The sequence below is a fragment of the Anomaloglossus baeobatrachus genome, chromosome 6 (assembly GCF_048569485.1).
Source record: "Anomaloglossus baeobatrachus isolate aAnoBae1 chromosome 6, aAnoBae1.hap1, whole genome shotgun sequence".
In the NCBI taxonomy this organism is placed as follows: domain Eukaryota; kingdom Metazoa; phylum Chordata; class Amphibia; order Anura; family Aromobatidae; genus Anomaloglossus; species Anomaloglossus baeobatrachus.
The window spans coordinates 349,021,802-349,037,245 of NC_134358.1; the positions used below are offsets into that span (position 1 = coordinate 349,021,802).

The 15,444-nt window shown below is 44.7% G+C and overlaps 1 protein-coding gene across 12 annotated transcripts in view; it reads left to right on the forward strand.

Moving 5' to 3' along the window:
- RECK (reversion inducing cysteine rich protein with kazal motifs) overlaps window positions 1-15,444 on the forward strand; it is a 1,668,523-nt gene that overhangs the window by 777,527 nt on the left and 875,552 nt on the right. For all 12 annotated transcript variants that reach the window (XR_012724346.1, XR_012724347.1, XM_075314993.1 and 9 more), the window contains one exon: window positions 3,480-3,620. Coding sequence is in view for 10 of the 12 variants with exons in the window: in XM_075314993.1 (XP_075171108.1) it covers window positions 3,480-3,620 (141 nt within the window). In the remaining 2 variants the exon portion in view is untranslated. The remainder of the gene's footprint in view (window positions 1-3,479; window positions 3,621-15,444) is intronic.

The following is a 15,444-nucleotide window of genomic DNA, read 5'->3' on the forward strand; positions in this document are numbered from 1 at the left end:
GATCCGCATAGAGATAGTGGCTGAATAGATAAATTCAATGTAGAATTAATATACATGGGAAGACTGTGCAGAAATATATGGGCAATTATACACCTATAAAGACCACATATGATTATTATTATTATCAACATACTGGTCATATATGTAATGGATCACAGCTATAATTATACTAAAAGATTTAAATGCTGGTAAATATAGCAATCAAATGGGGTAGGATAAATAAATTATCTATGATCACATACATATAGTTGTAATTCCAAAACTGAAGGTAGTTATGATAAGATCTCAGTATATCATAATCGCTGACATGTATGTATGGCAAAATAAACATAATTATATACTCATATATAGTCATTTGGATGAAAACATTCATGACCATAATATAATCTATAATATATCAAATTTACAGGAAAATGCATGACTATGTCGTAGGTAATAATAGCAGTCACCACATACAGTCAGCTTACAGTGATCAAAATACATAACAATCATTATGAGGAGGGGAGGGAAAACGGGGAGGGGGTGAAGGGGGGGGGCAGGGAGGTGGAGGGGATGCATAATTATAACCAGCATAATATGAGGATAAGGGGGGGGGGAGGTCAATAATTGTGGCATGACTGAAGCGGTGACCACAAACTTATGGTAGAATCCACCTATGAAACATATTGATTTAAGATTCACTACACTGTGGTCGCCACTACAGTCACCACAAACAGGGAGGCAAGGGAAAGATAACCATACGAATAAGGGTCAACATGTAAAGCAACCATAAAAAACCTAATTATGGTATATAACAACAGTATATCAAAACGCGTGTCAGGGGAGGGAGGGGGAAGGAGGGGGGGAAAGGGGGGTGGGGGGGAGGGAAGGGGGGGAGAGAAAGGGGCGGATGGAGGAGAAGATTGGTCCAGGATAAAGGAGTCCAGGATGATGAATGCATAATCTTCACAATAATGGTTAATCTTGGCCCAAAGGAATACTGGTATCCAGGCAACAATTTCCAAAACGCACCCATGGTGGAAAAAATTGGTCAACGAGCCTATACATAGCAATGAAAAAGGGGAGTGCAATTAAAATCAATAAAAAAAGACGTGAGACAAAGATAAAACACATACAATGGAGATCATATGATACGGAGGAAAATAATTATAGAAATGGAACGAAACTAATATTTTCATTCAGGCCTGATGGATGTAAGGTGGAAAGTGTCCAAATCCATCGTGTTTCCATTTGTGCCAGTCGTTTGCTGACAGGTCCGCCCCTAATGGAAACATTAATGGCATCGATACCTTTCACTCTGAGCAAAGAAGCATCACAGTTATGGTGTTCACGAAAATGTTTATGGAGTGTCTTCAGAGAGGATGTGTCCACTTGTCCAGATGCTGCCACAATGCCCAATACATGTTCACGGACTCGAACTTTAAGTTGGCGTGTAGTAAGGCCGATATAAATTTTAGAGCATGGACACATGGCATGGTATATAACAGCTTTCGTACTACAAGTTATACATTTTTTTATACGATAGCTCTTAAGTCCTGTCGAGTCCGTGAATGTATCACTCTTATCGATATTGGGGCAGGCAACACATTTGCCGCATGGCACACATCCCCGTCTGGAGGCCATCCCATTGGAACTGGTAAGAGTATATTGAGTGTCACCTTGATGGTGACTATGAACTAAATTGTCATAAAGATTCTTTGCTCGCCGAAAGGTAATTTTGGGTCGGATAGGAAGAATTATATTCAAAACTGGATCGGCCTGTAAAATAGGCCAAGCTTTTTCTAGGCATTTACTCATGGATGCCGATTGGGTATGGAAGTCCATAATAAAGCGTACGTTGTCTGAATTAGATTTTACATTGGTTGTGTATAGTGTAGATTCACGGGTAGAATATTTAGCCCGGTGATAGGCACGTTTTATGGCTCTATTGCTATAGCCCCTATCTTTAAAATGTTGTCGCATATCCGTAGCTTGTTTTTCAAAGTCCGATTCAGTAGAGCATATCCTCCAGAGCCGCAAAAATTGGCCGATGGGGATGGCTTGGATCATATGTTTAGGATGGGCAGAGGATGCTTGTAGAAGTGCATTTGTAGAAGTAGATTTTCTGTGAAGATCAGTCTGGATATGATTGGTGCTATCCTTCTTAAGAATAACATCCAAGAATTCCACTTGAGTATTGGACCACTGATATATAATTTTGATGTTATAGTCATTATCATTTAATTGAGACATAAATTGGTGCAGGTGGTCATTGGGTCCCTGCCAGATCAGGAAAATGTCGTCGATGTACCGTGTCCAGAAAAGGACACGATCCATCGACGACCCCCGATCCGACAGGAACAGGTCCCTCTCCCACAGCCCCAGGAACAAGTTGGCATAGGATGGTGCGAACGACGCACCCATCGCAGTTCCCTGGAGCTGTAAGTAGAAGGACCCTTTGAAAATAAAAAAGTTATGGGTGAGGGAAAACTGCAGTAATTCCATGACCAGATTAATTAAGGGTTTAGTTAAATTTGACATGTTAAGAAAGAAACCGGTGGCAGAGAGCCCATCATGATGTCTGATACTAGTATAGAAGGACTCTATGTCTCCGGTGACAAGAATAGTATCGTCACCAACGCAAAGTCCATCCGCTTTTTTTAGTAGATCTCCGGTGTCCTTTAGATGGGAAGGTAAACATTCAACAATGGGTTGAAGGTGATAGTCAATCCACTTGTTGACGTTCTCTAAATAGTTGCCACATCCCGATATAATCGGCCTTCCAGGGGGGTTCTCTATATTTTTATGGACCTTTGGCAGGAGATATAGGGTAGCAATGGTTGGTTCCAGGCATTACTTTATGGCTGCAATGAAAGGGGAATCTAGGGGCTTCAATAAGAGGAGAATTACTTTGTCAGGGCTGCAAATTTATGAAGTGTGCTCTTTTGTGAACCTGCGTATTATTACTTTTGTTTTTTTTTTGTTTTTTTTTGCATGGGGGTGGTAGAAATTAGAAATTCTGCTATGGGGACCTATGTTTTTTTATGTACGCAACTGGTATAAGAGTAAGGTAAGGGACCTTTGATGAGAACCCCCACTTCAGTAGTAAAAGGAATAAAAACCCTGCAGAGGGGCTTTAATAAGTCTCTTACCTTGTAATATACTGTGATATTAGCACAGTTGACCACTTAATTGGTGGTCTTATATTTATTTCTACATAGCTACATAGTGGGCCCCAAGAATGATTTTCTCTTTTGGGCCCAGGGTACTCGAGTCCGATGCTAAGGTTATGCACTTACAATGCAGGGCAGGAAAAGCTTAAAGATGCTTCCTTCTCTTTATGTTCACAAAGCTACTTAGTTTATTATTCTTGATGAACCTGTTTGGTGTATTTATGCTGTATAAAGCCTTTTTCTTTGCTTGTTGCTTCTGTTACATGTTCTATGATATTGTAATAATATAAATGTCAGTCACCTGTGGTATTCTCTATATTTACTTAGGATCAAGTCCACTGGATAACATTACTGAGGATGTTACCCATCCATGCAACCCAAATCCTTGTCCTGCTCATCACCTGTGTGAGGTGAACAGAAAAGAATGTCTTCCTGGAGAACCATGTCTTCCATATTTTTGCACTAAAGGTAATAAATAAATATAATTAGAAGTACATACTGTTAGCAATCGAATTAAAGGCAAAATAATCATCTGCATCTGCTTTGCAAATTACCATATTTTTCGCTTTATAAGACGCACCCCCAAATTTGGTGAAGGAATAGAGAATTTTTTTTAATAAATGGGGTCCATCTTATAATGCCAGTGTCCGTCTAACGAATCATATAGAGTATATGTCCCTCATAGCCCCTTCATCCTAAAATTAGCCCCCTTAATCTGGATATGGCCACCTTATATTGAATATAGCCCCCTTGTTCTGGCACACGTCCCCCAGTGATGCAACATGTCCCCTATGGCTGGCACACGGCCCCCTATGGCTGGCACACACTGGCCCCCTGTGGCTGGCACACACTGGCCCCCTGTGGCTGGCACACACTGGCCCCCTGTGGCTGGCACACACTGGCCCCCTGTGGCTGGCACACACTGGCCCCCTGTGGCTGGCACACACTGGCCCCCTGTGGCTGGCACACACGCTGCCTCCTGTGGCTGGCACACACGCTGCCCCCTGTGGCTGGCACACACGCTGCCCCCTGTGGCTAGCACACACGCTGCCCCCTATGGCTAGCACACACGGCCCCATGCTGCTGCTTTTAGTAAACTAAACTCTTTCCTTACCTTCTCCAGCGCTGTGCTTCCTCGTGTACCCCTCCTCGAAGTTGAGCTCCGGCCTCCTGCATTTCCTGGTTCTCCAGCACTGTGCTCCCTCATGTACCCCTCCTCGGGGTTGAACTCCGGCCTCCTGCATTTCCTGGTTCTCAAGCACTGTGCTCCCTCGTGTACCCCTCCTCGGGGTTGAGCTCCGGCCTCCTGCATTTCCTGGTTCACCATGTGATCGGCACAGCAGTGTGACAGTGCCTGATCACAGTGGCAGGAGGGAGACCGGGCAGACACGCTGGAGGAGGTGAGTAAAGAGTTTATTATTTTACTATGGACAGCAGCATGGGGGGCCATAGCTAACACAGGGGGGGGGGAATGTGTGATCAAAGGGGAGCACAGACACATATAAAAAGCGCAGCTCCCCCAGCCCATCGCCGCGGTGCAGTTTCAGCACCACGGTGGTGGACAGCAGCTGTGCATATTATATGAGCGGGTGCAGGAGATCAAATGCTGCCGCCCGCAGCTTCACAAGCCTCTACCAGCCTCCACCAGCCCCCCCAACAGACCCCAACACCGCTCCAGAGCGGCCCCCACTTCCTCTGGACCCTGCAGTATATAATCCGTATATTCGGATTATAAGACGCACCCCCTACTTTCCCCCAAAATTTGGGGGAACAAAAGTGCGTCTTATAAAGCGAAAAATACGGTATGTTGTAAGGAAAAGTGAGTGCACTTGTCACAGTTGTTCAAACCACTGATGGATTAATGGACCTTTCCATTCAAACAGGTGAGGAGCATCCATATTTGGGCTTGCTCACACCACTGTATAACACAATGTTTTATCAGGTAACACTCACTCCAGTGTAATACTATGAAGTAGTGCCGATCTGCATTGTTTTCTCATATAGATTCAGCATGAGAAAAAAAATTGCTGTGTGCTGCTATTGGCAATGTTTCTCTGATCATCCGCACTCATCAAAGTTTATGAGTGAGTGTAAAACATTGGACAGGCAATGAAGAAGATGGTGAAATGTTGTGCTCCATCTTCTCCGCACTTGTGATCCATTTCTCTCATGCCCATGGGAAGCTATATAGATGAAATACCAGCTCAAAAAAGGGGAGACATGCCCCTGTGTCACAATGACTTTGGAATAGTGGGGAACCGGGGCTCCTATGCTGTCCTTCAAGCTATGGAGCCTTATGATATCTCTAATCTCCGTGATACTGCTGATGATGGAGATGCCTGAGTCTCCTTCCTGGCCCTGCTGATTACTAGTCCTGATCTGATTCCTCTTCCCCCTTCACCTAGGGAGGGACAGGACAGGAGTGTAATGAAAGTCACAGATAAAGAAAGGCAATGGAAAACCAAAACTCTTTCACATTGCACGCACACATAAAGGTAAAAACAATAAGAAATTAAGGAAGAAACACAAGAGCAGGAGAGAAGTAACTAAACAATTGGGGGTAAACTCCACAACCACACCAAGCAATAAGTACAACAATCTTCAGAAAGTTGTGGACAACAAAGCTCCCAGACCAACATAGAACAAACTATAGCTGGCATGGGTGGACTCAACTAGAGTGAATATGAGGGGAGCAGATGTAATAGGACACACATCATGTGATAAAAGGAGCAAGCAGACCAGCAAAAATTACCTCTTGCTTGCTTTCTTAGCCTGAGCCTGCCTGTGTTGATCCCAGAAACCAGTGAAACCATCAGGTGAAGTGTCAGAATCTGCAATGTGAACAGAACCCAACACTGCCATAACTGTCGGTGGAGTTTGTGTAAAACTCTGTGTTAACCCATATGTTAAAATGTCAATTATATCAAAACCAAAGAAATAAGAGAGTGTATAAGTTGGTATGCGTGTGGCGTATAACAGCATGTCCACACTTTATCCAACACACTGTAAAAATAAATAAATTGTCAAAAAACACTGCTTTTTCATCATACCACAAAACAAGTGGAATAAAACAATATCAAAGAGTTTCATGTAAATATATTTGGTATCGCTGAAAACGCCATCATCTCCTGCAAAAAATGAGGCTCCACTCTACTTTTTCTACTGAAAAATAAAATGGCTATAGTGAGCATAAAATAGTCACGCAAAAAAGTATTTGTTTTATAAATTTGATTTTATTGTATAGAAGCAGCAAAACAAAAAAAATGGTAAACGGCTCGACGAACATATCCGAAGCCCATTGAACTTAATGGGAGGCAAAAAACAAAAGCATAGACAACACCTTTAGGGGGGCCCAAAAGCTGCCAAAACAGCTCAAACTGTTTTACAGTGCAGTCATACTTTAGGGGCACAGCCATTAGCTTCCTAGATTATTATAAGAAATATTCAGGTGAATGAGTGACAGGTGTTGACTGATGGGCTGGGAGTCCTCCTCATACCGCAACAGCTTACACTGCTTTTCTGCTCAGTCACGCTCAGGTGGCTGCAATATTAGCTTCATAGACTGTTTCTAGGCACATTTAAGGATAGCAAGAGAGGTAGATGAGTGAAAGGTAGCTGCATGTCTACCAGTCTGGGAGCCCTACTGCTATAGGCAACACATAATAGGAGACCCAACTAGGTGTCCCCAACCCCATTTCCCAAAATTAGTGGCAGACACCAGGATAGTTTCATCAATTGCATCAGAGTACCCAAAATGTTTTGGCCCAGCAGTGAGGCATGGCTCAGAATTGACATTTTTTTTAAAATGAAGAGGTAGTGAGTGACAGAAGTAGGCCTGTTCCTTTGAGACTCCTGCCACTACAGACGAAACACAACTTAGACACTCAACTTGGAGTCACCAAATTTTCAAAAACATTGGTCAAAAATTTTTTTTTTCTGTATCTGGTTTGAAAATGGGTGGTTCAACTAATTTTAGGGTGCTGATTTCAGTAGAAAAGTCGGATTCCTGCTATCACGTCACATTTAATAGATACACAGCATTTTATGACAGACTATAATAAACTATTAGGCCTACTTAAATGCTACACTATCAATGTCATAAAGTCGTAATAATGACTCAAAGTCACAATAATAGCAATAGCACTTAAATTATACACTTTCAGCTAAATTGCTATCAAGATCCAAATTCTAATGCCATGTTGTTTGGGCAAAATGGGCTGATGAGGCTTTCCTTTTGTATGTAGTCTCATCTGTCTCCCTACACAACATCCAGCAATAGTCGCCCATCATTGCAGGATTCTAGCGTCCTTGGTAGCGTTTCTCCATGGTAAGAATGTCCTGATGAAAACGCTCACCTTGTTCGTCACTAACAGAGCCCAAGTTTTCTGGAAAAAAGTCAAGGTGCGAATGTAAAATATGAATTTCCAATGACATTCTACAGCCCATTTCTTTGTAGTTTTGCAATAACTCATTGACTATGGAAACATAGTCATCATCTTTATTGTTACCCAAGAAGCCATCAACAATTGCTTTGAAGGAGGACGAAGCAGATGACTCATGCTTCTTGAGTTTTGACTCGAACATTTCATCTTTTAGCAATTACCCGATTTGAGGTCCAATGAACTTAGCTGCACTCAATTTTGTAAACACAGAAACCAAATGATTGAAAGCCTGACCCTCTTTATCTAGAGCTTTTACAAAGTTCTTGATCATCCCCAGCTTTATATTTAGAGGCGGCAGAATTATTTTGCTTGGATCAACCAGGAGGATATTTTTGACATTTTCTTTTCCAGGAATGTACAATTTCCTCATAGGCCATTCCCTGACTGTGTAGTGGTTTTTGGTGTCTCGGCTGTCCCACAGACACAAAAAGCAGCAGAATTTAGTAAAACCACTCTGTAAACCTAAAATCAGAGCAACAACTTTTAAATCACAGCAAATCTGCCATTTTTGATGGCATTCATGGTTTATGCAACAACGACGACATTGAGCACTTGCTATTTTGCTATTTTGCTGTAATTAAATAAGACAAGAATTTTAAAAGGGTCATACCAACGCTAAGAAATACACCAGGACGCTATGATTGCACATTTATATACCGTTCAGACAATTCACTTATTCCCAAGCTTTACATATCATTGCACAATACCATTTCATTAAGCAATACCACGGAAGCCCGCTAAATCACATTACGCAATATCAATCGTATAGTACGCCTGCCCTCCAGTGACTGTTTATAACTATTTACACTGGATATTATACCAAAATGAATACTATCACATGCTTAGTCAGTGATTCAATCATTTGAAACAAAAAAACAAAAGAGGGATTTCGGGGACAAAGCAAATACACAAAATACATTTAAAAAATCTGCAATATTCGCAATATCTAAAACATCTTATGTGATATACCATTTCTGACAGTATATTTGGAATCTGGAGGCAAAAATACATATGATTTGGTCTATTACAAACCAAATGCAATTTTGTTGTTGACCAGTGAAATTAGAGGCAGACAATAGGACGGTGGCATAAATTGCCATAGAGTACCCATACTATTTTGCCCCAGCAGTGAGGCATGGGCCAATCATCAGACAGGGTCTGACCCAGAATTTACAGCTTTCAAATAAAGAGGTGGGTAAGTGACAGTAGTAGGCCTCTTCCTTTGAGACTCTAGCCCCTACCGACAAGACACAACCTGGACACCTAACTTGGAGTGTCTACATTTCCAAAATTAGTGTCAGACAGCAGGACAGTGGCATCAATTGCCCCAAAGTGCCCATAGTGTTTTGCTCCAGCATTGATGCATGGGAGATGCAACAGACAGGGTCTGGCCCAGATTTTACAGCTTTCAAAATAAGTTAAAATGATTGGATGGGTGTGTGAGTGACCAGTTTAGGCCTGCTCTGCTGGGCGCCCTGATACCTCATACAACAGCTAAAACTGCTTTTCTGCTCAGCCCTAGTCAGGTTGCCGCAAAATTGGCTTCAAAAATTGTTATTGCTAGACACACATTTAAGGTGAATGAGTGAAAAGTAGCTGCATGCCTGCCAATCTGGCAGCCCTCCTGCTACAGGCAACACAGAAAGCCTAACAACGATTGGAACTCCATGTGCCCACGTTGCGTATTTGCATGCAGTTACGCTGCGTATTGCACTGCAGCGTAACTGCATGCGTCCTGTGTCCCCAGCACAATCTATGAAGATTTTGCAAATTCCATCACCACGTTGCGTTTTAGAATGCAGCGTTTTGGCTGCTGCCAAGATGCTGCGTTCTAAAAAGCAACATGTCACTTCTTTTGTGCGGTTTGGTTGCAATTTCGGTCTCTCTCTGTCTGTCTGTCTCCCTATCGGTCAGGCCCGCTCTCTCTGTCTGTCGGTCTCTCTGTCTCCCTGTCGGTCGGTCTCGCTCTCTCTGTCGGTCTATCACTCTCCCCCCTCTCTCATACACACTGATCCACGATCACCGGCGCGGCCCTGCACGGCATTCACACTGCGGCGGCTTCTCCAGCTTTTGAAAATGCCGGCCGCTCATTATTCCATCTCGTATTCACTGCTTCCCCCACCCACCGGCGCCTATGATTGGTTGCAGTCAGACACGCCCCCACGCTGAGTGACAGCTGTCTTACTGAAACCAATCACAGCCGCCGATGGGCGGGTCTATGTAGTGCAGTAAAATAAATTAAAAAAAACGGCGTGCGGTCCCCCCCAATTTTGATACTAGCCAAGATAAAGCCACATGGCTGAAGGCTGGTATTCTCATGATGGGGAGCCCCTTGTTATGGGGAGCCCCCCAGCCTAAAAATATCAGCCAGCAGCCGCCCGGAATTGCCGCTTTGATTAGGTGCGACAGTCCCGGGACTATACCCGGCTCATCCAGAATTGCCCTGGTGTGGTGGCAATCTGGGTAATAAGGAGTTAATGGCAGCCCATAGCTGTCACTAAGTCTTGTGTTAATCATTGCAGGTGTCTATGAGACACCCCTAATGATTAACCTGTAAGTGAAAGTAAATAAACACACACACCCAAAAAAATCTTTTATTTGAAATAAAAGACAAAAAAACACCCTCTTTCACCACTTTTGTTAAAATCCCCAAACACCCCTCCAGGTCCGGCGTAATCCACACGAGGTCCTGCGACGCATCCAGCTCTGCTACATGGAGCTGACAAGAGCGGCCACTGCCGCTCCTGTCAGCTTCATGCAGAAACTGAAGTGAGTTGCACTGTCAGCGGAGATGTCACAAAGTGACCTGCGGCCAGCTCGAGTCCTCCACCTGAGACCTGTGGCCGCGGGTAACCTGAGTGACGGCACTGGTGATCGCGCGGCTCACTTCAGTCACTCAGGAGATTTGTGGTCACCGGTGAGTCCTTCACCTGTGATCTCAAATCAAGCCGCGGCACATGCACAGAGCCGCGCGATCACAATGAAGTCGGGTGAAGTTCATCCGAATTCATTCTGATCGCGCGGCTATGTCTCGCACATCAAACATGAGGCCAGTATAATGATGGTGACCAAAAAGTCCAAATATTGTGTGCGGTGTGACAGCCGAATACCAGATAAAAGAAGTAGTGGAATAAAGGTAACAGTCTCCACATACGCTGAGTTTACCATTCTTTGCAAATGAGTGTAGGGTAAATGAATAGTGACAGCCCTGGTAGATAATACAGATAACGTAACTTCAACAAAAAGACATTGTCTATGGACATTCATAATAATGATCTGATGGAGATCAAAACATAAAAAACTGTATATAGTGTGTCCACCCATATCCTGTCCATAGCCATTAACTTGAGAACGGCGGAAGCTATAGAAATAGAAGTGGTGTCTAGGTACAGTAAAGTAGCCATGCGCTACGCAGTGAAACCACCTATAGCCCCACCCGGTGGAAAACGGAGTTAGCATTTTTATCTCAAAAACGGAATGAGATCGGGAAAAAAAGTGAATTAAAAAATTGTAGGGCATCATCAATTAAATACGAATGCATACAGGAATGCTATGGTATGAAAACCATGACCCCTCCCCCAAAACATTGAATGCTGGTCACGCATATGGTGCTCATTTAACTTTGATTCTCAAAGTGGCCACTGTCAGCTGCAATGCACATCTGGACTCTGGACAGCATATTGTATCTTGCTGCACGTTGTGCAATATGGTAGGTGACACGTTTGCACAAGCATCTGTGATACGTCGTCGTAGATCCAGCAATATTGGTGGAGGGGTCGCATACACCTGCTGTTTGATGTGACCTCACAGAAAGAAGTCCAATGGGGTCAGGTCAGGTGAGCGTGGAGGCCACTCCACACAGCCACCATACCCAATGACTTGTAGGAAGGTCTTCATGAGGTATCGCTTCACGTCCGCAGCCTTGTGAGTTTTACATGTTCTTATCATAGCATTTCTGTATACAAGGTGTCGATTCGTATTGAATTGATGATGCCCTGCCACTTTGTAATTCACTTTTTTTCTCTATTTCGTTCCATTTTCGAGATAAAAATGCTTACTCCGTTGTTTTCTACCAGGTGGTGCTATAGGTAGTTTCATTGCGTAGCGCAGTCCCTCCACTGGCTCCCAATCTTCTATCGTATCCAATTCAAACTACTAACCCTGACCTACAAAGCAATCCATAATCTGTCTCCTCCATATATCTCTGAACTAATCTCTCGCTACACTCCAAAACGTAACCTCCGGTCCTCCCAAGATCTCCTTCTCTCCTCCTCTCTCATTCGCTCCTCATGCAACCGACTCCAAGACTTCTCCCGAGCATCCCCAGTCTCCTGGAACTCACTGCCTCAACACGTCAGACTATCTACTACACTTGCAAACTTCAAACGAACCCTGAAAACTCATCTGTTCAGAAATGCCTATAATCTACAATGACCTCACTGCCCCACCACCGTGCGGAGCTGCCGCCCCACCACCGTGCGGAGCTGCCGCCCCACCACCGTGCGGAGCTGCCGCCCCACCACCGTGCGGAGCTTCCGCCCCACCACCGTGCGGAGCTGCCGCCCCACCACCGTGCGGAGCTGCCGCACAACCTACACCCCACCTACTGTCTCCTCCCCAAAATCCTTTAGGATGTAAGCCCGCAAGGGTAGGGCCCTCTTCCCTCTGTGCTAGTCTGTCTATTGTAACTTGTATATGTATTCTGTATGTAACCCCCTCATGTACAGCACCATGGAATCAATGGTGCTCTATAAATTAACAATAATAAATAATAATAATGGCTACTTTACTAGACACCACTTCTATTCCTATAGCTGCTGCTGTTCTCAAGTTAATTACGGTGGACAGGATATGGGTGGACACACTGTATAGTCATATGTTCTGCATAAATAACACACAAATCAGCAGAGTACCCTGAAAGACAAAAAGAAAAAGAATTTTCAAAGATATGTCTTCTTTCTATAAATAAGCTTCATCAAGTAGCCTCTTCTCCACTTCCTCCATCTCAACATCACTAACAGTAAAGTCCTCAGAGGTGGCGACAAAATTACCCTGGTTCCCCCCGTGTCACAGCTCTCCAATCACCTAACTGACTGTGGGGGAACCACAGATGGGCGAGTCTGCAGAACTGTTCACACATTCTATCACATGGGCATCAAACGTCTGCTTCAAAGATTCACAGGCTCAAGAAGTAGAAAGTATCTGCACCGATGGCCAAATTTTTGTCAGTTGCATCCAGGCAGAAGCCAGACCCTATTAAATAGATGTTAACCCCCTGGGGTGGAGATGATAATGATGAGATTCAGCTACCTGAGGCGCACGCGTTCTGAACTGTAGGGCAGGAAGAGAAGGAGGTGACACTCAGGGCGAGGAGTCTGGACAACAGTGAGGATGAAGATTAGCTTGAGGACCAAACTACCCCCTCCCCCTCGACCATGGCCGCCACTAGGAATTTCAGGGCCCCATATTGGGAAAAATTTTGGGCCCCCTTGGGACTCCGCCCAGGCTGCACCCCAGCTCCGCCTCCACCACTCAAACTTCCTACAGTCCCACTGCCACTCTTGCTAAAACATGTATGTATGTATATATATACAGTATACATATACACAGTCATGGCCAAAAGTGTTAGCACCCTTGAAGTTGTTTCCCTCAGAAAATTAATAATACATCCCTTACACCACTCCTCTCCATAATATCTCCCCCACACTGTCTTTATGTATAATATCCCCACACACACGCTGGCCCTTTGTAAAATACCCCACTCCCCCTCACACACACTGCTACTTGCAACACTTTGTGGTGCCCATTACTTTTTTCTTAACAATGTAATAAATATAAATAAAGGGAGGGGTGCTAAAAACTATGCAAAAAAAAAAAAGAATTATAACATGAGAAGAAAAAAGCTGCCAAGTAAAAATGTGTATACCCAGCTATCTAATATATAAAGCTGAGTGTATGTGTGTGTGTGTATGGGTATGTTTGTATGTGTATATGTCCGCTAAAGGAATCCGCACCATCGCATTTACAATCACGAAATTTTGCACAGACGCCTCATGGTACCCAGGGAGCGTCGTAGACTATGTTTTGACAGAAAAATGTAACCCTGTGCTTTACAGTTAGTCTCTAAAATCCTGCTGCCATTAAACTGAATGGAGGTGGGAGTTATAGGTTATTAATAGCAACTGTCAGTGGTTGCTATAGGAACAAAATAAACTGTTAGTTGAAGCTTATGCGTGAGGTTATATGATGTCGGCTGAGAGATGGATAGAGAGAGACAGAAAAAGACAGACAGAGACAGCCCTGGAAAGAGACAGCCCTGGAAAGAGACAGCTGGGCAAAGAGACAGCCCTGGAAAGAGACAGCCCTGGAAAGAGACAGCTGGGCAAAGAGACAGCTGGGCAAAGAGACAGCCCAAGACAGACGGGGAAAGAGACAGACGGGGAAGGAGACAAACAGAGACACACACATAGAGACATATATATATATAATTGCCTTATTCTGTCTGTCTGTCTGTCTGTCATGCTCCAAAATTGTGTCCTTACGGTGACACAAAGCTGATTGGCCGCTGGGCTCGCCATGGCCCCGCCCCCCCGCACGGATTGGCCGCTCGCCTTGCCTCGACTCCTTCCCCGCATGGATTGGCCGCTCGCCTCGTCTCGGATCCGACCCCCCCGCACGGATTGGCCGCCACTCACACTCAGACTCACACTCAGACGCAGACTCAGACGCACACTCAGACTCACACTCAGAAGCAGACTCAGACGCACACTCAGACGCACACTCAGACGCAGACACAGACTCAGACGCACACTCAGACACAGACTCAGACGCACACTGACTCACTCTCAGACTCTCAGACTCACACTCAGACGCAGACGCAGACTCAGACTCAGACGCACACTCAGACGCACACTCAGACGCACACTCAGACGCACACTCAGACGCAGACTCAGACGCTCACTCAGACGCACACTCAGACGCAGACTCAGACTCAGACTCACACTCAGACTCACACTCAGACTCAGACACACTCACACTCACACTCAGACTCACACTCACACTCACACTCACTCAGACTCACACTCACACTCAGACTCACACTCAGACTCACACTCAGACTCAGACTCACACTCAGACTCACACTCAGACTCAGACACACTCACACTCACACTCACACTCAGACTCACACTCACACTCACACTCACTCAGACTCACACTCAGACTCACACTCACACTCAGACTCACACTCAGACTCACACTCAGACTCAGACTCACACTCAGACTCACTCACACTCACACTCACTCAGACTCACACTCACACTCACTCAGACTCACACTCAGACTCACACTCAGACTCACACTCACTCAGACTCAGACTCACACTCAGACTCACACTCAGACTCACACTCAGACTCAGACTCACACTCACTCACACTCAGACTCACACTCAGACTCACACTCTCACTCAGACTCACACTCACACTCACTCACACTCAGACTCACACTCAGACTCACACTCACACTCAGACTCAGACTCACACTCAGACTCACACTCAGACTCACTCACACTCACACTCACTCAGACTCACACTCAGACTCACACACTCACTCAGACTCACACTCAGACTCACACTCACACTCACTCACACTCACTCAGACTCACACTCAGACTCACACTCAGACTCACACTCAGACTCACACAATCACACTCAGACTCACACTCAGACTCACACTCACTCAGACTCACACTCAGACTCACACTCAGACTCACACTCAGACTCACACTCAGACTCACACTCACACTCAGACTCACACTCAGACTCACACTCAGACTCAGACTCAGACTCACA